The following is a 24,587-nucleotide window of genomic DNA, read 5'->3' as shown; positions in this document are numbered from 1 at the left end:
AATCTGCACTACCTACGTTTATTTTCTTCCCCACTATTCGCTTGCAGTGATTGCCACCGTAAATTTACATGGCTTGACTACGTGATTTTCTTGTATACTATTACTATGACTACCGCCTTATCACATGTCGCTCTCGCAGAAATCGATGCTGTGAATATACGTGGGGGGACTAGGGAATCGGACATGGCGTGCGAATGCAGCGCCGCTCACCCACAAGTGGTGTTATGTTGTAGACAACGGTGACTCTTCTAAGGTGCGCCATTCCACCACGAGTGCCAAATCGGGACTCTCACTTCGGCCCGGACTTACCGGCATCTTCCGAATCAACATACTCTGGCCGCGCCTCAGCCTACAGTATCCAGATTATATCCAGATATCTTTTTGACGGCCTCGAAGTTCGACGTTAGCCCCTTGAGTGTACCTTATGCCGCCCAGTGACAGTGAAGCAGAATTTCAGGAGGCGCTTCGCCGTTCTCAGCACATCGTGGTCATTGCGGGTGCCGGTCTGTCAGCCGCGTCAGGTTCGTTAAGTCGCCATTGATCCAAATGCGTGAAGTCCATGAGACTTACCGACTATGTAGGGATACCCACGTTTCGTGGTACAGGAGGCATGTGGCGATCTCTGGATGCTACGAGTCTAGCTACGCCGAGCGCATTCGCAGCTAACCCGTCGTTGGTGTGGCAGTTTTACCACCACCGCAGAGTCAAGTGAGCCCTTGGTCCTAACCTTCACTCTGCGTCGCTGCTCACTTATATACTTATCGTCGATGCATAGAGCGCTAGCTGCAACTCCCAATATAGCCCACGACCTACTTGCCAAGCTGGCAATACCTAATTTCCTGAAGACTCTGGCTCCAATGGCCAAGTCCTTCCACTTGGTTACGCAGAACGTGGACAGGCTGTCCGTACGCGCACTGAACTCCGTCGCAGAGCAGGTACCTGCTGGCAGCAAGCGTGCTGATCGCCCACGCATGGATTGCATCATCGAGATGCACGGAAAATTGTTCGACGTCAAATGTACAACCTGTAATTACTGCGAAGAAAACCTTAGCAGTCCTCTATGTCCTTCTCTGGGAGAGGCGGACGCAAAGCTCGGTGATTACCACGATGCAGGGTCCGTGGCGAACGACATACCTGAGAGCCAGCTTCCACGTTGTCCGGACTGCGGTGCACTTGCACGCCCGGGAGTAGTGTGGTTTGAAGAGAAACCACTGAGGCTCGATGACATCAACAGCATCGTATACAAAGCGGATCTGTGTCTCGTCGTAGGCACTTCATCGACCGTGGGTTATGTTTATGTCGTCATTGTGTCCCTTTACTGATCTCTGCGCCAGGTTTACCCAGCCGCTGGCTATGCGTACCGCGTCAAGCGCCACAATGGGGTTGTTGCAGTATTCAACCTTGAAGCGAGCAGCGGTGACGATCTTGCAGATTTCGTCTTCCTTGGGCCATGCGAGGTTACACTACCGCATGTGCTAGGTGTGAGTAAGGACAACTAATGGACATAGAGCTTTCTTCTGGTAAGCGATGTGCATTGTCATATGAACGAAACTACTGTGCTTTGAACCATGTCAGAGCAAACATTTATGAACTAGGACTAAACGGCAGGAATTGTCAAGCGGATGGAAAGTAATTGTAATAGGAACTCCCTCAACTTCTACAATACTCGCCGTAAAACTGGTTGACCTTTCATCCAACAATCCGTTCTAGCACTGGGTATAAACCACCAGAATCGGAGTCGGCTCCGCCTGCGCCTGTGCAGGGAGTTGCTCGCTCTCGCTGTGCCCGGTACTGGTGCAGTACTTGCTGCAGTGACAATGAGTGTCCGAACAGTCACCCCTGAGTTCTACAACCTCGGAGACAGGGTGATTTCCAGGCAGGGAGATGCTCTTCCAGCTCCACGCTCCATATCTCAAGGGATGATGACCGAGAAAATGGAAAGTCTCGGCTGGACCTCGACACCCCTTGTCCGCGTACACCCTCAGCACCGAGTGCCGCGTCTCGACGATATTGGCATCGAAAGCCTCTCCCTCGAAGTCCTGGCACTCCAAGCTAGGATCCTCCATCTTGTGGTATCCAACGGCATGACCATTATCAGCTGTCGCGACTGCAGCGACACCGACGTAGTGGTCCTGCGGGGGTTCCTTGACGCTCATCCAACTCAATCCTTCCCCGCTCCTAATCAGCTGCGATCTCCCGGTTGAGGTGAACCTCTGAGGAATGCCGAAGCAGTCTCTCTGTGGGAAAATGAGCAGCACCGAATCGTGCATTTCGATTACTTCGACTGTCGAAGCCTTCGATCTGAGATTCAAGCAATCGCTGTTCTGATCGTGCATGGTACGGAAGCCGACTTGATGGGCGTCATCGTTGAGGGCAATTGCGACGACTCCAGCGGGAAGCCCGGGCTCGTGACTTTGGCATCCGCACGGCGATTGCGGAGACCCGATCTAGGCGTCTGTTGAGACCGATGTGACGGGTAGAAGACATATGCTCACCGTTCCGGGGCTTGGAGAAACATCACAGGGACACGGTCTCAGTGATTCATGACGGTCTGAAGTTCGACAGTCATGGAAGGTAGTGAGGCACATCTTTCACAGGATTTATTGGAGATGCTCACCCGATAGGGGACAATGGTGAGGTGTCTCCTGCAACAGATGGTCAACACAGCCATCGACAAGAGGTTGGCCAAAGATACTAACTCCGCCAATATGGTCTCTGACCCGGAGAGCTTCACACTGTACGCTGACGCCGTTCACAGTGGACGTGCAAGTGGCAATGCCAACCACTTCCGTGTGATCAGTCTTCAACGCAGAGACAATACCAGATGCGAGGACGACGAGGACGAGAAGGCGGGAATTAAACATCTTGATGTGTGGATAGTGAGACGGAAACATGGGATGACTCTGGTTATAAGGCCAGGATAGACAGGCACGCACCTGTGCGCTGCCCTGGGACGTACAAGTTATGGCATCTGTCAGAACTTTCTCCAGGGAAGCAATGAAAGCATGTCAGATAAGTGGAGGGAATGGCAGCACACAGAAGCTCGGTCCAAGCGAACTTTCAGCGCCATATCCTCACGATATCGAGCGCTGGCGGCAGACCCTCGATGGAATTTGTGGAAATCAGTCTCTACATGCATCGCAGAGTCGATAGATGCTGCCAAAGAGTAGAAATCAGCTTTTGAACAGCGCAGTTTCGCGGAATGCGGCTTGATGTCCATAGTGCCAACTCCCAGATTCGCACGCAATTGACAGCTGAACAGCCTGAGGATCTCGGCAATACCACAATTTGATGCACGCGTTTGAATAAATGCAACATTTACATCGTCTATGCATTGAAGTCTGACCACCGAAAGTCATCCGAACACAAGCGTGGAGAAGGATTACGTACATTGGTCCCTGAACTGCTGTCTACCAGCAAGGAGCACAGGAAGGAGAGTTCAAGAACTTGCGCAAACGCCGGCCTCGACACCTGCTGCTTGGACAGTTGACCACAACATGCGGCAGATAACTGGAATGTGGAGGCTGGGAAGACACCACCTTTGGGGCACGTTTAAAAGGCGGGGTAGCCATGGTCAGGACAGACGCCGGCGGGGGACCCAAAAGACGCGTCTTCGCATTAACATGTGCACCGAATGACACGTCCATGCAATTGGAGTAAACGGTGAAACTATTTGGGACACAGGAGATATTCGTGTGCACTGCGCTACGCTTGAAAATGTCCGCTTCTATTGGGATCGCGGATTAAAGGATCCTCCGTCAATTGAGGTACGGTGACTGGGATAAGAAAGCTCGATGACGCTCGAATGGATAATTGCCCGTCCCATAGAACCCTACCGCGAGCCCACTGGTGTCCGTTGCAATTGCGAGGGCACGACAAAATCAATCGGCCACGAGGGTTCAGAGGCCGTATGATGCCCATCCGACTCAGTCCCCCGATAGGAATAGGCTGTAAGCATCTGAGCGACGTTAACCGTTGAGGAAAGCCGCTGCAATCGTTCTCCGGAGAAGCACCGAGTCGCGCTTTGAGATGATGTCCACGGTGGGAGCCTCAGACCTTCAGGTTCATCCGCTCGCCCTTCGGATCGCGCATGGTGCGGAAGCCCACTCGTGGCCACTGCTGTCAGTGACAAACGTCGATGAGAAGTACAGCACCGTCACTTTGAGAATAACTGAGGGCTGTCCGATATAGACGGCTGTTGAGTCAAAATGTGAGGAGGCACAAATACTCACAGTGCTCTGAGTAAACTCTGCCAGGGAGCTACAAGCCCCCGGCGGACAACGGGGGCCCGCAGTAACGGATAGTGAAAGATTTCTGAGATTGACGTCAAATGCTCACCCGAAGGAGCCTGAGAAATATGCAATTTCTCCTGCACCTACATTCAGCGCTGAGAGAAGATGAGAGACATACTACCTTCACTGCTTCGGCACTGTCTCCCGACACGGAGGGCTTCATACTGAATATGTGCACGATTGAGTTTGACGCATAAATCACCGTTTCAACCACCTCCGAAGGGCGGCCTGGGACGTCCACAACACCGGAGGCGATGAAGCGGATGAAGAGAGTCCCAAACATCCTGCAGTGCATTGTGATGAATCTGATAGTTGACTTTGAGCAGCCAGGGAAATTGGCCGTGACTCTTCTTAAAGATCGGCCGTCTTCTGTCAACACTTGCTCAGATACAAGGGAATAGGGCTCGTAAGCACTAAGCCATATATCAACTATGTCAAACTGACCATCTAGCGACTAGTAACGGCGGTAATATTCCCATAAATAAAATTGGCGTACTAGGCGGCCATCTACAGATGAACGGCCAAGATGTGGACAACTGGGACTCAGCCTGAACTCGAAGTGTCTCGAGGCATGTACTTGACTTAACAAATATTGAAGGCGTGAATCAAAGAGTGTGAAAGGTCACCGGTTCACCGGTCACCGAAGAGAAGTTCCTTAAGAGGCAGGAGATCTCAGCCAATAAGATGTCCATATTTGATTCGAACACCGATAGCCGGCAATTTCCAGGCGAGTCCATTTTATGAAGAACTGTTGACTTTGTTTTGGTAATAATGGCTACGTATTCTACATACTCACCTCTGAACCCAGGCTATCCTAGGGCTTGTCTACGAGCTTCCAGCCTACGCACTCTCGTCCGAGTCGTCACTTATCGGAAGACAGGGAACTCTCCAGACCGTGTGTCCTACGTGCCTACTCCTGTGGTATATATATAGTTGTGCTGCGCTCTACTTCTTTTCCAACGTCAGTCGGCGAAGAACTGTCTATCATCATGTCTAGCATTTGGACGAAGTTTTTTCCTCCAAAAGCGACTTGGGGGGTGGATCAAATTCCTGACCTCGCTGGCAAAGTCATAATTGTCACCGGAGGAAACACAGGCATTGGCAAGGATACCGTCCGAGTATGTATTAGTCTCAAAAATATCTTGTTTCTCTATTCTGACCATAGTGTCTTGTCACAGGAACTTCTCTTACACAATGCGAAGGTGTATATTGCTGGTCGTTCCCAGGAGAGGGTGGAAGCTGCTATCGAGGAGCTGAAAACCGAGACCGGGAAGGAGGCTCTGTTTCTTCACATGGATCTTGCAAACTTGACGTCTATCAAGTTGGCGGTGGAGGAGTTTCGCAAGCAAGTATTTCAATCCGGTCTCACACGATGCAGATCTGACGTGCGCCGCTGCAGCAAGGAGACGCAGTTGCATGTATTATTCAACAGCGCTGGTGTCATGACCCCACCCATTGACGAACTCACTTATGACGGCTATGATCTCCAATTTGGGACCAACGTACTTGGTGTGCCTTGACTTGAGCTGAACTCGCATCTATGGGAATTGATGGTCTTACTTGTAGGTCATTTCTATCTCACGAAGCTACTCCTCCCTCTTCTTATCGCAACCGCTAAGACATCTCCCGATGGAAAGGCTCGTGTAATCAACACCTCGTCAATGTCACATGAGCATGCGTCTGGAATTGACTACGACTCTCTGCGCATCGGTTCGCGGAGGAAGGAGTTGGGTACATATCGGCTGTATTGCCAGAGCAAATTTGTAGGCATCGCTCCTCTCTTTCGACGCAGTTGACTGAACAGTGCACGTCAGGGTAACGTTGTGTTCTCCAATGAGCTTAATAGGCGATACGCTTCTCAAGGCATCGTCTCTATCTCGCTCCATCCGGGGATCATCAAAACAGAGCTCGCACGGCATTCATGGTTACCGATGAACCAACTTATGGTATACATCACCTCTCCGTATGCGTGATACTTCCTAACGTTGATGCCTGCAGTTCATGTTCGCGTATCCCTCCTCGACTGGAGCACTCACACAGCTGTACGCAGGCACTTCTCCCGAGGGCGCTGATCTCGGTGGAAAGGTGGGTCATGTGTGATTCCTGCAGGCTTCCCTGTCTGACCTCTCCACATAGTATCTGATGCCTTGGGCTCGTGTCGTCTCCCCAAGGACGGAAACGGACGACCCGTCTGTCGGATCGAAACTGTGGACGTGGTTGGATCAACAAGTCGATGGCATCTAGTGGCTAGCGCCCAGCCCCACCCGGTGATGTGCGGAGCAGTGTGTCAGCATAGTCTTATGTAACGAACATCCGCTGTATGTACTAATCTCCCTATGATTATTTCTGGGCTATCCAGATTTTGAAAATCTCAGACACCTTTCTCTCTGACCGATTTGTTTATGCATAAGGTTAGTTCCTGTATTTGCACCATATACGGTCGTAGGTTCGTGTCCGTGCTCTGCTCACTTGGAAATAAATACCCTTGGTGAGTGCAGGCGCTACCATCGCACAATGCAAAGGTTTACATCGCAAGGGGGACGTAACAAAGGTTGCACAAGCTATCGAGCAGGGCATGGGAAAAGAGGCGTAAATAGATCGGTGCAAGCCTGGATGGCTGAATGTTGCGGAAACAGGAAGGCGACACCGTGAAAATGTACATAAGTTACCGAATTCCCCTGAAACTTTTCCCTGAAAGGATTACTTTATGAGAATTTTACCAGATCTCTCACGGAACTGACCGAGAAGGGATTCCTCCGTGACTTGTAAGTCACATTTTTTCCCGACTCCCGCTTCTCCTCAGATATTTCGAGCAACTTTACTTCGTTTTCCTCTTAAGTTTTTTCTCCAGGAAAAAAGGTGTAATGTACCTTGTGGTTACAACCGTACGTTCATGCGTGTTTTGAGACGTAGCGATCTAATACCACCACTTACGTGCCTTTCTTTTCAACATTGACAGAACTGCACCTTGTCTTCAACGTTGCTAACAACACCTTGAATCCTTCCTGGGAGAGCCTGACAGACTCGGAACGAGCTTAATCAGTTCTGCCACAAGCGGCACATAATCAGCCTGTTCGTCCACAATGATCCCGCAACTGGCTCCGGACATTCACGAGATGATCATCGACAATTTGCATGACGACAAACGCACCCTATCCTCATGCACATTAGTATCGCCCTCATGGACGTACTCCAGTCGCCGCTATCTGTTCGAGACTATTAAAGTCAGTGGTGTCGTGGATGAGTTTGAACCATTTGTCAAATACTTGCAAGAATCTCCTCATATCTCCACGTTGATACGACACTTGCGCCTCTTAGGAAATAGCTCTCGTCGCACTTTTCTTTGCTTGCACGTCCTGGTTGATATTCTCTCCAATCTTCCACGCCTTCGCAGGTTGGATTTGGAAGAAATATGGTCCACTAGCTCTTCTTGCACATGCCGTTCGTCGAAGTCCATTTCGAATTCGTGTTTCAGCGTGAAGCAGCTGTCAATCAATACAGTCATATTCACTACACTCGAGAACGTGATATCCTTCTTCTCTCTCTATTCCGTGGTGGAACACTTGCACGTGAACTCCGTGTCCATGAGGGACTGGGGAGATGCAGACCCCGACTACCTCAACACATTGGCGCAGGGCTTCTCAGGGGACTTCGGAGTACAATCCCTGCAGCTCAGGGCCTCGTTCGGGGATGCCACATTCATGCAATTTTTTTGCGATATCCTTCGGTATGCTCCGTCTAGACATACATTGCATTCGATTAGAGCCGAGTTCCTTGACTGGGACGATGTCGCAACTCTCGGGAGATTATTACAGGCGATAGGACCGACAATCCGGCACTTGGCATTCGATGGTCTGAATGAACTGGAAAAGTTTGACCGTGAGTTCGCAACCTAGTTTGGTATTATTCTGTTACACATGCTAACAATGGTGGACATTAGTGCCAATGCAGTGGCATGACCTCAATCTGTCATCGTGTTCTCACCTGCAGTCTGTCTTCCTCGTCGTGGTTGTTTCCGACATTTATGACGACCTGCACGATCCGTTCAACTACCCCCTTGCCATGATCAGGATGATGCCACGCACAGTGCAGAACATCACCTTCCAGCTTCTATCTACCGTCGTCCATGTCAAAAAGAACTGTGAAAATATGGATAATTACGACTGGCCAATAATTGCACAGGTACTCAGCGAGTTTCCACGCCTAGAAACGGTGATGTTTGAGATTGGAGGTCGCAGCTTGCGTTCTGTAGACCCTGGCTTTCACAACCACCGTGCTGTCATAGAGGCGAAGCTACCCGAGTTATGCACCCAGGGCCTTCTACGTTTCTCTCTTTTGCCGGACCCGCGTAACCGAGGCTTCCGATAAAGGCACTTACCCGGAGGCTATGGTGAGCAGTAGTCGTCTCTTCGCATCGTCTCCTGCTGAAATATTTGTAGTATTCTTTACAGCGGCGGCAAACGACATCTGAATATGACCGCGGATTGGGATTAGCCTATAGGTGTTCAGATTTCACGATCGAAGACCGATATACCCTTGAGCTTATACACTATTGACTACCTAACTTGAACACTCCAATGCTTTCGTCAGATAACCGCATCCACTTCATTGCTCATCTTACACCTCCTTCCGAGTGAAGACCACTTGCAAGTTCAGCTATATCATGTCCCCACTGTGTGCATCCCTAAGTAGCACCACCTTTCGGGTATAGTAGCATAGCTCGTACTCACACCCACAGCATATGACATTCAACACTGCTCACAGTTTTCTCACTAAGTGACTTCATGCCAGAAATAACCTAGATAAAAGGTCTCAACTGGTCCATGGTATATGACGAGCAAACTGCACAACCAAACGAAGACAGCAGCAAGTATACAACAAGTTATAGCAAAGCCTAGGAAAGCTGCTAAGTTTGCGCGTCTTCGTCTACAATGTCTAGCTAAGGATATGCGACGGCGCCGAGCGCCCCGCACGGAATGTCCGGTAACTGGTCTGTGCACCGAGCATCCAAGGCCACATTCGTTGAGCGATCAAGCTCCGCCGTCTAGCCGCAGACATCCACCCTCTCAGATTGTGCCGGCCTTTTCACCGTCAGAACCAGCTTGAATGGACCAGTCCGAGTGACGCCTTGGAACAGCTCTGTACGAGGTCTAGGAGCTCCACGTTGCGCACCAGCATCTGCCTCGTCTTCTTCTGATTCTCGACGACGCTTCTCCCCCTTCCCATCATCTTCTTCAACTGCACGGTCGGCGGGAGGGAGCGACGCACCGCGAGCTCTGATACCTACATCGTCTGCGCGTCCCTTCCCTTTGTAAGATGCTAACGGACTAGGGACCGGAAGGGCCGGTGGTTGGACGGTACGACCGTCCTGTTGTGAAGGGGGCACAGGGCCCACGCTCGTCTTGGTCTCCTGCTGCACGCGATCCTCTTTTTTCTTATCCGCCCTCATCAGAGCATTATAGATCTGCACTGAGGGATTCGAGGTATCCGAAGCATCAACCGCGAGATGCCTCATTGGCTTCTGCGGTGGAGAGGGTGGGCTAACTTGCGGAAGAATAGCCATGCCCTGAGTCAACGCGTTAGAATTTGCATGCATCTGCGGTGGCCGCGCCTTAGAGGCGTTGACGACCGTGGAATGGGAAGGGGCCACTGCTTGGGGCTGCGAAATGGGGGCAGGACCGACATCCAACATAGTAAATGATTCGGTCCTTCGCAATCGAGAGGAACCAGCAACTGGCAGAGGGGTAGGAGTGTGGCCACCAATGTTCCTAGGCGGTGGCAAGGCCCTGACAATCGGCCTCCCGAGCATGGGTGCTATGTGGGGGCCAGCTTGTGGTGCAGGCTGTGGTGCAGCTTGTGTTGGTGGTTGCACTGCGACTTGTGTTGGTGGTTGCATTGTGACTTGTGGTGCGACTTCCGGCGCGTGACGTGGTGCCGCTGACGGCGCACCCCCCCTGGGCCTTGGCCTCCTGAACCGAGGTGCTATATGTCGGACGTCTTCTGTCGCGGTATTGGGCTCGGGCAGGGCCACAGACGTCGACGAGGCGGCCTTGGGAGGTGTGGATGGCGGAAGCACGGCCTTCGAGGTTGGGGCCCTGGGGCCAGTCCTGTAGATGTACATTGTATGAGGCCCAGCAAATGGCACGAGAGCAATGAGCATACGAACGTCGCAGTGGAGACGTCATTAGTGTCTCGTGCTTGAGCGGCTTTCTCCTTCCGAGGTCGACCACGGCCACGACGCGCAGTCGCAGATTGTATGTGCGCGGGTTTCTCTGCGGGCGCGCCCACTATTCGACCTGAGCGAGTCTTCATCGGGCTTGGCGAGTTGGGAGGTTTGGCCTCGACAATCACGGGTGGCGGGTGCATCTCTCGATCTGAGTGGGTCTTTGTCCGCTTCGCAGGACGGTTTCTGGGACCTGCTTCAACATCTTCTGGTGGCTGGTTCGAATCTTCAGCAGGCCAGATCTTTCTCTTGTTTGTGGTGGTACTGCTGGGCCCCGCCTCTGCAATTTGAGGAGGTTGTTGAGTCGCATCTGTGCTACGTATCAGATGCAGCGATCTAAGCACAAAGAGTGGAACGCGCACCAGCAGCTTTAGTGGCGGGCTTGAGCTTGGATCTCAGTTTATGTTTCACAATTGCGCGCATCGTTTGTGGAGCACGTAGGTGGAGGTGGTGCAGAAGTGGCGGTGGCTCTGGGGAGGAAGTGGAAGTGGTTGTGAGGAAGGTTGAACAAACAAGAGAATATATACGTTCCGGCTATTATAAACCTACTATTCACACCCCGCTTCTCCTTTATGTTGCTCGTCGTTCTTTGTTCTGTAGGGTGGCAGCGCCACGGTCACCTATCATAACAAACCGAACAAGTCCTAGGATAAGGAGAACACTGGAGACTGAACCCAGAATAGCAAAACACTAATGTTGCAATGCTTTTTTGTCCATCCTGGAAGACAAATAACAAAGGCTCGAATTTGGACGAAACAAGTCATGCACTTGTCGTCATGACTAAGTTGGGGACCATCTCGATAGATTCAAAAGAAGACAGAGAACCACTGAGTATCACCCAGCGTAGGGCAGCGATACCTCATAATCGTCCAAGAGACCCTGAAGTAATGTCAAACCTCCGACACCCAGTTTATCCTGAGACGTCCAGCTTTCGGAAGGTGCCCGGAAAATTACAGACACACAAGTGCATGGCTTCCATGGGTAGCATGATCACAAGCACTAGTACCAGCTCAGACGAAGATCGTCATCGAGACCGACTGATAATTGCGACTCGGAGAAGGGGCAGTGGCCAGTGTCTGCCACGTGTTGGTAGAAATCATCCAAATGTGGCAGGTGTAGTATTGGCCGACTGTTCACTCAACCGGTGACACAGCAGATCGAAAGTACTCCATCTACAGAATGCGCTGCTAATATTGAGGGAAACTGCCTCGTAGCGCTCCAGCTGCTGCGTGGACTCGATTGTGCAGCACCTCGATGAGCAACTCTTTGTACACACATATTACTTCCATACCTTATACCATCTCAGAGCTATTACTACGTCATGCTCTTGTTGTCGCAATACCACCGCCATGAAATCAGAGCACCGCTCTACTGAGTTGACTACGTAATTTTTTGTTTGGTAGCTAATGCTTGTCCCCCAGACAGTAACGACCGATCAGCTTGCATGCTTTGTTGTCGCGAAGCAAAATTACAATAGCAATGGTACAGAAACAGTAAACTGTCATGAGAGCTACTACACCATAAGTCGAGGAACACGTGCTGACACAGAGCATGCGTATGGCACCCAGAGTCAGACAGAGCAGTACCAGACTGCTTCTCGTCGTACTGTATGGGGCGAGAGTAACGTCCTATTCAAGCGGGATGGTTTATAATGTTTCAACGTTGTGTGAGGGAGCCTCCCGTGACCGCAGCGGAGTCCCACTATTTCTTGCGTGGATATTTCTTGCGTGGATATTTCTTGCGAGGACGAAGTCGTAGGCGCTGTTCACCAGCCTCCCCCTCATCCCTTCCCTCCCCTTGATCCCCTTCGTCCATTCTAGCCCTCCCTCCTAGGTCCTCCAGTCCGAGGAGACGCAGGCGCAACCCTAGAGGTGCGAAGCTGGCTAAGGTCGACGTCCTCACTACCAGGTCCACGGTAGATGGCGTCGGGGTGCCGCCACTCCCCCGCGTAAAAGACAACGTCGTATCCCATACCCTGGCGATCAGGCGGGACGGTGTCTCTCCCGTACAGCCTGGGGTCGTCGGTGAACTCGCCACGAGCGTAAGCGTCGGCGGCTTGGATATTAAAGTCACGGGTGAGGGGCCGGCCGACGCGAGCTGTAGGCACGGCGGACGCAACCGGTGGGGAGGAAGAAGAATTCGTTGGTGGTCTGGTAGAAGGACCGGCGACCGGGGTAGAAGGGCGAGCCTCCCGCTGCCGATAAGCTGATTGTCGTTTCTTGGAGCCTGAGACTTGCTCTTCAGCCTTTCTCTGTGCATCGTTCTCCTTTGGCGAAGCCGCTCGAGTGTCAACTGTCCTGTGAGTCAATCAAGATAGGCTTCAGAGGGTGAGATCAGGACAAAGAAGGAACGCACCTTCCTTTTCTTGCAGGGCGAGTCGATGTCCGTCCATCATCGATGGGTTGGGCATGTGCTGTCTCTTCGGGCGGTTGGCGTCGAATACGACGGCGTCTTCCGCCATTCACCAAGGGTAGCAGCGTTCGTCCCGAGCGAGTTCGCATCAGCGGGAAGGGATCATCGCTAGGCGCAGCTTCGGAACCTGCAGCCTACTTCATCGGGACAGGTTCCAGAAGGTCAATGGAACACTTACCGGAGGCCTTGCGAGTAGCCTTGGGCGCAGATTTCGCTTTCACAGCTCGAGGCATCTTTGCGGAGAAGACAACTGTGGAGGGAAAGTGAGACAAGATAACCAAGTTCGGCCCGTTCTTATACTCAGAGCACTGCATTATAATACTTTGTCGACGTTTCTGTGGTGGAATAAAGGTCTGTTCATTGTTCTTGTTCCACCATATGCATATCCATACTGATTGAGCCTTCCAGCAATGGCATTGACAATTCAGAGCGAAGAACCGACTCAGAGAGGAATGCAGCCACGCGATAGTGAAAATTTGGTACAGGATTTAGCCACTCTCTTCGAAACAGCGAGAGACAATAGAAGAACAATGCACCCACCGGCCTTCCCGCCGCCTGATGATCAGCGACGAACCGTTCTTGTTCAGAACCTTAATTTCCTTGCACCGCGAGTACGCAGGAGTATTCCACCAAATTTTTTGGGACTTTCATCGAATTGATGAACATTGCAAGCTAGCAGAAGGATTACAGTAATGAGGGCACGGAGGACCCCCGCGAATCCACTGAGAGCTCCGATGCACCGATCCCCGAAAATTGGGCCGCCGGAGGCAAAATGTTTGATCTTCGACCCCCGAAAATGGCCAAAAAGTCGTCGAAAGTTGGGTGCGAAACACCCCCAAAATGTGACCTTCCAACCTGAGGTTAGGTCCAGAACCCCCGAAAACCGAGATTGGCTGGCGGATCTCTCAGGTTTCGGAGGATGTAGCCGTATGTGGTGGTTTGGGCGAAAAGTGTTGGTAATTTGGTTCACAAGAGCTTGGGTTTTGCGCAGGAAGCGAAATTTTTATTCCGCAGGCCGTCGAACGTAATTCTAGGTGGCCGAATGTTCGATCCCACATACCCCCGAAAATGGCCGACCCGCCGCCAGGTTGTGTGCAAACCCCCGAAAATGGGTGGTTGGCCACCCCTGAGAAATGTCGTCCCCGGGATCGGAGCTCTTAGTTGGTTCGCGGGGGTCCTGGGCACGGCGGCGGTTGGCGTCAACTTCACTTCCGCCTGCCACGTGCTCGTAGAAGAATCCTGGGCCGGCTCGGCGCGGTCCGTACAGCACTGCGACGGTTACCCAGGCTCGACTTCCAACCTCGCGTTCTCTCCGTATCTAGTCTGTGAACATGGCGTTCGACCTAGGTACTCCGGTAAACACTGCTCTACTCATATATATTCTTTACTTGCTGCAGCGGATTGTTTTTCCCTCTAATTCGATCTCCAAAACCATCCCAACCGAGTTTAAGAACGGCTACTCATGGATGCCCAAGTCGCACCCTCCCACGTTACTCTACCAGACTTACACTCCGAAGACACTCTCACCGTTCAATGGTGAGGACGGGAAGCGCATACTTTTGGCAATCGACGGAGTGGTGTATGACGTGACGGCTGGGAGGAATTTCTATGGACCCAGTATGGTGCTGCTTTGATGGTGTCTCGTCCAGGAAGTTCACCATATCATTGCGTTAGATGGGATGTACGCGAACTTTTCAGGTCGAGACGCGTCTCGCGGGATGGCTAAACAATCGTTCGAACTCGGTGTGTGTTGGCGATATGTTATGACCTGGTTATCGCTCACTAGGACGCCGTCGATGCTCAGACATGCTGACCCCAATCGATCAACCGCTCGACAAATTAGACGATCTTACTCCCGCTGAGATGTAAGTGAATGTTCACTGACCTTACTTATATCATACTGATATATAAGCGTAGTGACAACATGAAAGGTATGGACCCCCACCCTTAAAGGTGCCGAAGATGTGTCTCACTATGATCCTTACAGGCTGGATGGAACACTTCTCTACCAAGTATATTGTTTGCGGGAAGCTAGTAGAGAATGACGCGGTTTGAGAATGCATTCGTACAGTACCTCGATGTAAGTCACCGTATAATGTCTAACTTTAAGCCTTAAGTGAAGGGCTGACAGACAGTTCGTTCAGAAATCCCATGTGTTGCTGTGAAATTGCTATGTTGTTATGTTGTTTTTGTCTCCCTTTCTCAACTGATCCTATCACGTGGAACAATACTGTGAGAAGAGACTGCCCATGCATAGCTCGGCCATTATCGTTGAAGAGTCTTTGTGACACTGAAGCCCAAATCCAAAGCAAAGGTGGGATGTCATATATATCCACGACTTACTCTACGTCACGTTCGATGCCTAATTGATGATGGACCTTGCTTATGAAATTTCAGAACTTATCATTCCGATAAGTAGTAGGGCTACAACAATATACTAGGTACAACACAGGTTACGCTATTTTGTGCAATACATCAGCTGGCTACATAACGTGAACAGAGACAACCATTAGCTATAGATTAGCGTACATAGATCTTACGATGGCAGAATCCACCGCCGTCGTCAATCAAGCCAGAGAATACTTGCCTCGTGCGTCTGGAGGCCGAATAATGTTCTGGTCTTGCCTCTGCATCTCTCGGAGGACTTGCTGAAAGCGAAGCGACCACCATCCTCGTTCCTCTCTTTCCTGTTGCGTCGGCTCGTTTTTGTACGCAGCTGCATGTTCCAATTGCATAGACGGACTTTTTGGCATCGGAAGACCGGACGACATGATGGCCATCACGGACTGCCGGGTGTCGAGTTCGAGGTCGACGTTCGTGCCATGGGTAGTTCCCGAGAGTGGAGGGAAGGAAATCGAGTGAATTGTTGACCTGCAAGTACCGTCCAGGGCTTTTAGCCACAGCCCCTCCGAGTCTTCCGTGGACGGTGGAATTATGAGACGCATCTCGACTGGCTGGTTAGAATGAGGGATGCCACCGCTGTTGATCTGATCGATGCCCATGGGGAAAAGGTCAAGGATCACAACGCGGCCATGTCCTGCAGACCGGTCAGATTCGTGTAGGATCAGACTCTTGAGTGAGACCTCACCGCCGTCTTCATGCTCCATAGTGATAGATACTACCCTCGCTATTCCTGTATCATCGAGTAAGCGCCATTTGTTCTCGGCACGATCAGATGGGGTGCGAACACTCTGGGCCGTTGCATGTGTAGCTAGAAGGAGAAGATCTGCGAAGATAAATGCTTGTACCGGTAAGACGTTAGGCAACTTATCCTGCCGCTCTTTGCGTCTTTGTCCAGATGGAATCTCGCCACCCACAGGCGACCTCAGGGCATGCAGTGTGCGATGTGAGTCACCTGCAACAGAGGCAATCGCGATGGACGCGTCAGACACGGTGCCATACGACCGCAAAGACGATGTGGAAGATGCAGTCGAGCCGACAGACCCTTGCCGGACGTGCCAGTTGTGAATGGCGGACGCGAGTCTAGATGTCCGCTGCGATCCATCGGGTGTCTTTTCATTAGGCAATGCCAATCGGCCTGCACCGTCCTTCGATGGTAGCTTGAGGGAATTAATTTCATGGTTGAGGACGTCTCTCGAGAGGACCCAATGGAGTTCGCCATGGTGCAGTAGTCTCCGTTCCCGTCGCGCAAGAGCGGCGGGTGAACCCAGACCCTCAAGTCGAGAAGCCATGTCCTTGACGAACTCATACTCTTCTTCGCGGATTCGTACCTCGTCTAGGACGTGGATCATGGTTTTTGTCAAACACAGAAGAGACAGCGTACAGAAATGGTCTGGATGTCGCCGCGGTGTGAGCTCTAAGAGTCGCTGGCGACGCCAATAAGATTAATAGATACACAGGGCAAAAGCAAGGGTGGACATTACCTGGAAGGTTTCAGGGTAGACCAGCACCCTGTTGATGGGCCTTTCCAGAAGGTGTTGCAACGTTGTGCCTTCATGCGCACCTTCCCGCTCCCACATCTGGACGTACTCGCCAAAGACGTTCCCACTGTCGCGCACACAATCCGCCACCATCTCCCTCACTTCATCCACCCGCATTAAGTACGGTTGGTATACCTCCAAGCCCGACATATGTTTCCGCAGAGGTTCTGCTACCCGCTCTACGATTGCGCCAGATGCCCATAGGTTGGTAGCATTCCTGAGTGCGCGGGAAATGCCGGAGTGAAAGTTGACGATATCTTCTAGCCAGTCGAATAGCTTCGCGACCTTCTCGGGAACACCATCCAGCCAGGCCCGACTGTCGCGACGTCGCAGAGGTAGGATAAATGAAGGAATGACGGTGCGCATGTGTTTGACGAAGTCTTGTTCCGTCGTAAACAATTCATAAACGAGCTGCTGCCGTCGCATTTCGGTCGGCCCGTAGTATGCGGCCAGACTATCGTAAGTGGATGGTTGAAGCATTGACCGCCATGATGTTGCAGTTGGTGCGGGAAGACTAGCTTGATCCTCTGACGGCCCCTCTTCGTAGATAGACGGTGCACTTGAGGTTACAGTAATCGAGATTAAGTCGACCGAGTTTGACCGTACACGGTCGTCACCAGAACGCAAGTCTGTCCGAGAATGTGGGGTCTCCTGCACTGGCGCCTGTGGGGTAGTCATCATATCACCATGATAGTTGCTGCGGCCATTGTCGTGAACCGTCAATCTCTCGAATAACGCTTCGGCCCCTCTGCTTAGCTCGTCCTCCCGATACCGTACCTTCCAACTGTCATCTCCGCTTGACGTGGACGCACGACCATTTGTCACATTGCGACATTGGAGCGTTTGAACTTCTCGTTCCGAAGGCGAGCCTTGTGACGAGGAGTTAGCGCCATATGACAGGGACGCAGGTATACCAAAGGCAGCTCGCTCCCGTTCGGCCACGTCTTCCCTGTCTGTCAGCATATCTACCTCGCCGTCCGCAGTATTAACCAACCCCTCATCGCCTATCCAAGAGACATGCTCGTCTTGTCCGTGCCAGTTCGCCTTGGGGTCATCTGTGGGTACGAATGCGCCTTCGTGCCTGGAACGCCGGGTTGTAGAATTTTGCGAGATACTCCTTGAGCCAGTGGTATACTGTCGTATCTCCTCAGACGGTGATGCAGATTGGGGAAGGTAGCGAGACTGCCTGGAACGCGAAGAGGGCTTACGCGGCACGACAGGAGGTGATGAAGAAGGTATAGCCCACTTCTGTTGAGCAGCTTGCTGCGTCCTCTGTCTCTTGGCCACTGGTAACGTCTGGACCGCCCTAACCGAGGAATCATCAGAGATAGTGATAGCCAACCCTTCCGCGTACGCATAGTTGCTCAAGCCTGAGTTACGTATCGAGTTCCTGCCGTATGAGGTATGCGTCCGATAGTCCACACGTAGGTTATCGACAATCCCCACGAGCGCTGCTTGTTTCCTCGTGAGGGCTTCGTCTCTGCTGTCGGCATATTCCTGGACAGGAGTACTGTGGAAGTCTTCAGGAGAAGCGTGAGCGTCATTGCCAGCGGCATCGTCGTCATACACGCTTGCATCTTCGTCTCCATACTGTTCAAGAGCGTCGCGCCTGGGACCTTGAGTAGCATCGCTATCTTCGTATACACTGGCACCATCCTCGGCTTCGGACTCAACGGCGACACTGCCCTGGGCTGCCTGAATCTGAGAACTAAGCTGTAGCCCGAGTCCTATGGGGGAGCGTTCGTGGACAGCGCTAGGGCGAGGATGTTGACCTTGCCAATGGGATGGTGAAGACGGTCGCCATCTATCACGTGCAAGGATCCCAGATTTCCAGTTGGAAATGGGTGATCGAACCGGGTTCATCGTCTTGGCTGCTTCACCATCGCTCTCGCTTTCCGACGAGCTCGGGATGGCGTTCGTAGTCGACACAGCCACTTTAGAAGCGCGGATCGGTCCTAGTCGTCTCTCAAGATCTGAGCCGCTATCATTTGCAGAAGCAGACGAGAACGCAGGTCTAGGCAGGTTGGACGGCGGAAGAGGCGAAAGTCGGGGTGAAAATGTTGTGACATTGGTGCTTTGGGGGGTCGCAAAGCTTGGGAACTTCTTTGTATCTTGAGGTGTGTTCGGGTTAGACTTGGCCTTAGACTTTGGCACAGGTAATAGACTCTTCGAGCGGTCTTGCGGTAACGCTTCTTCTCCAGTACGGGGGCGAGAGCCAGCCTTAGAGATCGTCGACGTAGTTGGCGGCTGCTAAGAGATTGATGTATTATGTAGAGTTCATTAAGTAAATAATCCACTTACGTCAAAATCTCTGGTTACGAATGTATTGGGCGATTTAGAGACCATGGGTTTGACTGTGCGCAATGATTTCCTGCGAGACTGAACTATTGCACTGGAGGAGGATGTAGCAGTAGAAGATTGATTTGTACGCAAAGCCGATCTAAGAATAGGCTGAGAAGCTTCCTCGACACTGAGCGTTGCTCTTGGGGTGCCAGTGGGATTGGGTGATGATGCCGATGCTAATCTGGGCGAGACAGTACGAGAAGGAGACATCGCAGCACGACCCAGAGTAGAGAATGTGCTAGTGGATGTAAAAGATGGCGTTTGGGATGGGGACAGATATTTCGGCGGAACAGAAGGAGAGCGTCCAGGAGCAGGTTGTCGCGGTTTCCTCAGGACGCCCGACGCGTTTGCCTCCTTAGACCATCCCTCTCTGTCTTCGGCATCCCTAACTACAGGTTTTGGTGGATGCGTCATTCTGTCCACAGTATCCCGGAGGGACGGTATCAGCTGCATCTCCAAAAGCGGGATGTCAGCGAACTGGCTCCTCCGTTTGTCGACATCTTCCTTGCCCTTGTCGGACTTGCTGCCCTTCGAGTTAGATCGGTGGAGAGACACAGAAGATGAGCCACTAGGGCTACGAGAGACCAGACGGCTGATGCGGTCGAACTGAGACGGCGAAGGCCTGTGTTCTTCGTACGGCGAGTCTGCGAGATGCCCGCGAGGTGTATGACCAGCAGATGAGAGAGTCTCAGAAGTAATATCGTGCTGCCTAGAGAAGTCTGATACACGAGCTTCCAGGCCTGGATTTGGATAACTCAGTCCTGCAGCAGCAGCATAGTGCGCAGGTGGTTGAAAAGTTGGTGTGCGAGGAGAAATACCTGACCAGGCAGGGGCGGGAGAGCGCGACTTGCTCCGGGCATGAGAACGAGTGAATGGCATCGAAAAGAGTGGATAAAAAGAAGCGTTTTTCTTTGAATAAAGCACACACGGAAAACCTGCGGTGGATGAACATGTGTGACAAATCCAAATATTGTCACGCCGCGTTCAACGACACTTGCCTAATTCTGGGGACGGGCAATTCCTATAACGTCTACGGACGCTTAGTCATCAAGCGCCCGCCGCAGAAGTGACGCACCGCGACTTGCGCTGAACACCCGGTCACATTCACTCGTCAACAGGATATCTCATAACAAATACAAGGGTATGTGATTACCATGGCACCTACTACCCTTCTCAGTCTTCGGAGTCTGTTTCTAGGTCAGTATCCACCCCCATGCACATCTCTGCTTCACTTGTATTGCTGGACTCAGCCTGACTTGTATTTCCGGCTGCTTCTGCCGCCTTGTATCGTGCTATGGCTTTTCGCAGTTCAGTAAGTACATTTTCTCGCTTACCAACTTTACTTTTGAGTGGAACCTCTGGGTCATTGAGCCGGTACACTGCAAGCTGTGCCTCGAGCTGAGTCTTCTTGAGCTTTTCAAGTTCAGTGTCCGCAAAAATCAGAGGAGTTGCTTTAATGGTGGCTATTTTGGCCTTGTGCTTCTTCTCCTTCTCTTCACATTGTTGAGCTGTTGCTGCTGCCACTTGAATGTCGTGGTCTACTTGCTGTTTGCGACAGATAGCCTCATGCTTGCTTTCATCAAGAATCCGTGCTTCCCTCCGAATATGCTGATGATCTTCTTCTGTGAGCATTGCGGTCATAAAATTTGCTGTATCATTGTGGTCGTGTTTCTTCTGTGCATTGAAATATGCTTGTGTGCCATTTGGATTTCTGCGTTTCCACAAACGAAGCCCACCAAGTGCACCTTCGTTGTCATCATTTGTTGAGAACATCCATGCCTCGTCTAATTCCTCTGAAGTTGCCTGATCAATGGCACCACCTGGTGTGAACTCCTCTGTGAATCTCTCCCAAGTTATCAAAGCACCTTCCAAGAATGCAACAAATGCAACCTTGAGATATGGCAACTGTGAAGACAGCTCATGCACAGCTGCAACAGCCTCTGGGCGGTCCCATTCTTTCTGATCCATAGCCCCAGAATGAAATGTTGCTTCTGAGGATAGGACTAACTCGGGATCATCAATGAGTAGCTTGACAAACATCTTGAGTTGAGCATGCAAAGGTCCGAGTTTCAAGCCATTTTGACGAATGCGAGCAACTCGCATGTATGGGCGAGTGACTGCCTGTGAATATAAGGCCAATACTGCCAGTTCTGTCAGGGTAGGAATGTCATGGAGTCCATCATAGACATTCTGCTCCATATGATTGAATCCAGGCTTGTCCTTCTTATCACGAATGACCTTGAGAAAGTGAACATATTCTAGGCGGTGTACGAGAAGTTCTTCTGCAGCAGCACAATATGTCTGGTAGCGAGTATTGCTGGTATCGGGGAAAATTGTTGTGTGCCCTACAATTTGCCGGAAGTAGTACAATTGAGTATCTTGTTGTCCTTTCTTGTTGTCCTTATGGTTGAAAATTGCACCTGCAAGACTGGCAAGTTTGACACCGCCATGAGCTGACACATCCATAGCACGAATTTCAGCACTTGTCGATGGCTGAGAGATTCCTCGCAAGGTCGCGGCATTGTCTTTGTTTGCCAACAACATTGGAGGAGTCAGGCCATTTTTTTGCCATACTCCAGACATTGTTATGTTCCCGCCTTTTACGCTGTTCAGGTCCTTATGCATACAGCAACCCAGCCAGAGAAACAGCTCGAATCCCCGTTTCTCTTCCGCAGGCAAGTTTCCAAACCTCTTCTCTCCTAGTTGCAAGTACTCCTCTTTCATTTTGGCCAGATTGAGTGAAACTTGTTCATCGTGTGAGAGCTCATTCCACTTTGCTTCGCCACCTGCTGCCATCACTGTAAGGTCCATTGATCGGGCAAGGAAGTCGCTGAGTGTCTGTGATGGTTGCTTCTCTAAGAATTTGTGGGCAAGCATCATCCGAATGGTGTCATCCTTCCATGCTTTGAATATGCGGTATTGTTTTTTCTGATCAGTCGCATGATCTCCTGCCATCCCTTTTGCCTTCACAGCAAAGTCCTCGAGCTCAAGAGTTGATTCAGTGCGTCTTGCAAGTGATGACCTATTGAATGTTGTGGAGAGTCCATCAAACTTGGTAAGCCATCCTGCAAATTGATTTTCACTGGTGTGGTCTACCGATGAGTCGACACCAACTAGGCGATTTTTTGGCGCAGTAGTAGAAGTGCTGCCGATGGAGTCAGTGTATGTTGGAGTTTGCAAAGCAATATGTCGTGACTCGTAGTTGGTATGCCGGTGAGATGTTCCATCACCACTGAGAGTAAAGCCTGTATGATTATAGTCTCACAGTCAGAACATAGTGGATGTTACAGATTTGAAGCATTCACGTACTCTTTGCCTGCGATATCTCATACCCAAGCTGAATCTCTGCTGCAATTCCTCCTTCAAAAACAGCCCGACGCACAGTCTTCGCGCTCATCACCTCAGGCACCATGACTCCTAAAACGTGACTAATCTGTTGTATCGTCTTCCCGACCTTCCGTTGTGCACAACCGCTCTTCAATAACAGTCGTGCCAGTGCTCTAGCCTCCACGGTGTAGACTCCCTTCTGTTTGAGTCTGTAGGTGAATGGTCGTGTCTTTGCCTTCTCAATGGCCCTTGCAAGAATACTAGGAGCCCTCTTGCAACGTCTCTGCAGCTTGCGAATAATTCCGTGACAGTCACGCAATGATGCTGAGAGGTGCCTCTTCTCATCATATGCTCTGGTGAGTAGATTACATGCATCTTCTTCTGTCTTTTGAGTCTTTTCTTGTGCCAATGTAAGGTCGGTCTTCAATTGGTTCACCATACGTGAAAGAAATTGCATCTCCTTCAGCCGAGCCCGTAGCTTCACGTTAGCAATATCTAGCCGTGTTGCACGTCGTCTTGCTACACGATACCTTGTGTAGTGATGATCTGCACATGCACGGTGAGCTTCCGCTTCACTTTGAAGAGCATTGATGTCTTCATGGTGTTGTTTCTGATCGTCTTCAGCCATCTTCAGTGCCTCTTCCGCCACCTGCAACTCTTCGCGTGCACTTGAAAGCTGTGTCTCCGCCAAGATAAGTCGTCTTCTTATGCCCTGCATTCCATCAGTACTCATCGCACAGTGCATATGATATCGGCCACATACCAATTTACGATGCTGCTTCTCCAAACCTCCTGAGGCTGCGGAAGGTGTGGAGTTCTCCTTGTTTGCACGGGCACATTTGAGAGCTTGCTGTTGGGCAGTTGTCCTGCGTCTATGCCTGCCGTGTCTATCCCTGCACTTGGAGCCCATCGGATTCAAGTTGATGCCGGTGACTAAAACAGATTCACAAGACTAGTGCAAGCACAGAGTATCCAAGATTGAATCAAAATGGCCCAAGAAAGCAGTGAAAGGCCTAGAAATAACTTGCGAGACTATAGCGAGGGAGCAAAGTCGCGCAAACGGGTGCATGAACAAGTGCGCCACAATGAGCGCTTAAACGCGCGACGCGCGGGAGACGCGACTTCACCTGGACGTGCGGTGTCATCTTTCGAACACGTCTGCAGCGTCAACGCTTCACTAACCCGACTTCTTTTGCAGAGGAGAAACACTCTGAACACTTTTCTCAATGCAACGTTCAAGGCGGAATTTTTAATTTTCATTTACTTCAGCCTTTCCGTCACATAATGAGCATTCGGTGGCCTGTTTTTCAGCTTCTGGCTTGTACGTTGCATCGAGCTTGACCTTAAATATTGGTGTAGACAAAAAAATCATATATTCTTGTGCGGTAGAAAGCGCTGTACGTGTTTGAAGTGCTGCATCGATTTCTGAGGATCTGCCACAGTAAACAAATATGAGCAAATACAAGCGACGCTCACAGGGATTGCCCGTCCCCACTAATTCGGACTGAGAGAAACTAAGTACTTATCGAAAAAAGAAAAATACTTTGTCGAGGCAGGCCGTTACATTGCAGAGCAAACTGAATCCATCACATCTGCTCTGCAAGTAACCCAGACAAGTAAACTCTGTCAATCCTGTTAGAAATCGCGCTTTAGTTCCCAAATAGGAAGGTAGTGATGGCGGGTCAAGATGTGTCGGGGCGCGTGATTCCGCGTCCTAAAATAGATTTCTGTATATATACAGTTCTAGACGCTCCACTTTATATAAGCAAATTTCCTTCTTTGTCTTTCTTTGTAATCATGCCCTCGGCTTGTCTGCCCTTGGGCGCTCCCCAATTTCTGGAGCTCCAGAAATTTGGGCGCTGCTTTCTAACACTCCCCCTCAAGCTGATGGGCATTCCGAGCTTCTTTGTGAGCTTCTCGTGCCTCGGCTTAGGGAGTGACTTTGTTAGGATATCCGCTATCATGTCCTCCGTGGGACAGTAGTGGATATCAATATATTTATCCCTCAAATTTTCCCGCACATAATGATGCTTTACATCAAAATGTTTT

General features: G+C 51.0%; 8 protein-coding genes across 8 annotated transcripts; 4 read left to right on the top strand and 4 right to left on the bottom strand.

Annotated features, from left to right (window-relative positions):
* Nucleotides 1-424: 424 nt before the first annotated feature.
* SCP_0803460 (NAD-dependent protein) lies at nucleotides 425-1,499 on the top strand (the record flags this gene model as incomplete). The annotated part of the gene is made up of 4 exons (XM_027760936.1): nucleotides 425-521; nucleotides 582-708; nucleotides 776-1,283; nucleotides 1,335-1,499. The coding sequence occupies 4 exons, from the start codon at nucleotides 425-427 to the stop codon at nucleotides 1,497-1,499; spliced, it is 897 nt and encodes a 298-aa protein (XP_027616737.1).
* Nucleotides 1,500-1,706: 207 nt separating this feature from the next.
* On the bottom strand, nucleotides 1,707-3,220 carry SCP_0803450 (hypothetical protein; the record flags this gene model as incomplete). Its single annotated transcript, XM_027760935.1, has 6 exons — nucleotides 1,707-2,447; nucleotides 2,496-2,551; nucleotides 2,618-2,645; nucleotides 2,700-2,864; nucleotides 2,937-2,984; nucleotides 3,038-3,220. The coding sequence occupies 6 exons, from the start codon at nucleotides 3,218-3,220 to the stop codon at nucleotides 1,707-1,709; spliced, it is 1,221 nt and encodes a 406-aa protein (XP_027616736.1).
* A 2,061-nt stretch (nucleotides 3,221-5,281) lies between these two features.
* On the top strand, nucleotides 5,282-6,536 carry SCP_0803440 (Uncharacterized oxidoreductase; the record flags this gene model as incomplete). Its single annotated transcript, XM_027760934.1, has 7 exons — nucleotides 5,282-5,410; nucleotides 5,471-5,637; nucleotides 5,692-5,801; nucleotides 5,859-6,055; nucleotides 6,107-6,238; nucleotides 6,291-6,377; nucleotides 6,429-6,536. 7 exons carry the CDS (start codon nucleotides 5,282-5,284, stop codon nucleotides 6,534-6,536), a joined length of 930 nt encoding a protein of 309 aa, XP_027616735.1.
* An 839-nt stretch (nucleotides 6,537-7,375) lies between these two features.
* Nucleotides 7,376-8,644, top strand: SCP_0803430 (hypothetical protein; the record flags this gene model as incomplete). The annotated part of the gene is made up of 3 exons (XM_027760933.1): nucleotides 7,376-8,171; nucleotides 8,233-8,474; nucleotides 8,531-8,644. 3 exons carry the CDS (start codon nucleotides 7,376-7,378, stop codon nucleotides 8,642-8,644), a joined length of 1,152 nt encoding a protein of 383 aa, XP_027616734.1.
* A 692-nt stretch (nucleotides 8,645-9,336) lies between these two features.
* Nucleotides 9,337-10,938, bottom strand: SCP_0803420 (hypothetical protein; the record flags this gene model as incomplete). The annotated part of the gene is made up of 3 exons (XM_027760932.1): nucleotides 9,337-10,399; nucleotides 10,459-10,825; nucleotides 10,878-10,938. The coding sequence occupies 3 exons, from the start codon at nucleotides 10,936-10,938 to the stop codon at nucleotides 9,337-9,339; spliced, it is 1,491 nt and encodes a 496-aa protein (XP_027616733.1).
* Nucleotides 10,939-12,331: 1,393 nt separating this feature from the next.
* On the bottom strand, nucleotides 12,332-13,160 carry SCP_0803410 (hypothetical protein; the record flags this gene model as incomplete). Its single annotated transcript, XM_027760931.1, has 3 exons — nucleotides 12,332-12,812; nucleotides 12,871-13,054; nucleotides 13,106-13,160. 3 exons carry the CDS (start codon nucleotides 13,158-13,160, stop codon nucleotides 12,332-12,334), a joined length of 720 nt encoding a protein of 239 aa, XP_027616732.1.
* A 1,098-nt stretch (nucleotides 13,161-14,258) lies between these two features.
* SCP_0803400 (Damage response protein) lies at nucleotides 14,259-14,982 on the top strand (the record flags this gene model as incomplete). The annotated part of the gene is made up of 5 exons (XM_027760930.1): nucleotides 14,259-14,544; nucleotides 14,602-14,670; nucleotides 14,732-14,792; nucleotides 14,845-14,858; nucleotides 14,915-14,982. 5 exons carry the CDS (start codon nucleotides 14,259-14,261, stop codon nucleotides 14,980-14,982), a joined length of 498 nt encoding a protein of 165 aa, XP_027616731.1.
* A 512-nt stretch (nucleotides 14,983-15,494) lies between these two features.
* Nucleotides 15,495-22,623, bottom strand: SCP_0803390 (hypothetical protein; the record flags this gene model as incomplete). The annotated part of the gene is made up of 6 exons (XM_027760929.1): nucleotides 15,495-15,964; nucleotides 16,016-16,754; nucleotides 16,812-19,118; nucleotides 19,170-19,951; nucleotides 20,546-22,456; nucleotides 22,521-22,623. The coding sequence occupies 6 exons, from the start codon at nucleotides 22,621-22,623 to the stop codon at nucleotides 15,495-15,497; spliced, it is 6,312 nt and encodes a 2,103-aa protein (XP_027616730.1).
* Nucleotides 22,624-24,587: the final 1,964 nt, after the last annotated feature.

The sequence above is a fragment of the Sparassis crispa genome, assembly GCF_003851025.1.
Source record: "Sparassis crispa DNA, contig_000007F, whole genome shotgun sequence".
NCBI classification, from domain to species: Eukaryota; Fungi; Basidiomycota; class Agaricomycetes; order Polyporales; family Sparassidaceae; genus Sparassis; species Sparassis crispa.
Note: the sequence above shows the minus strand (reverse complement) of the source record. Positions and strands in the feature narration are given on the sequence as shown.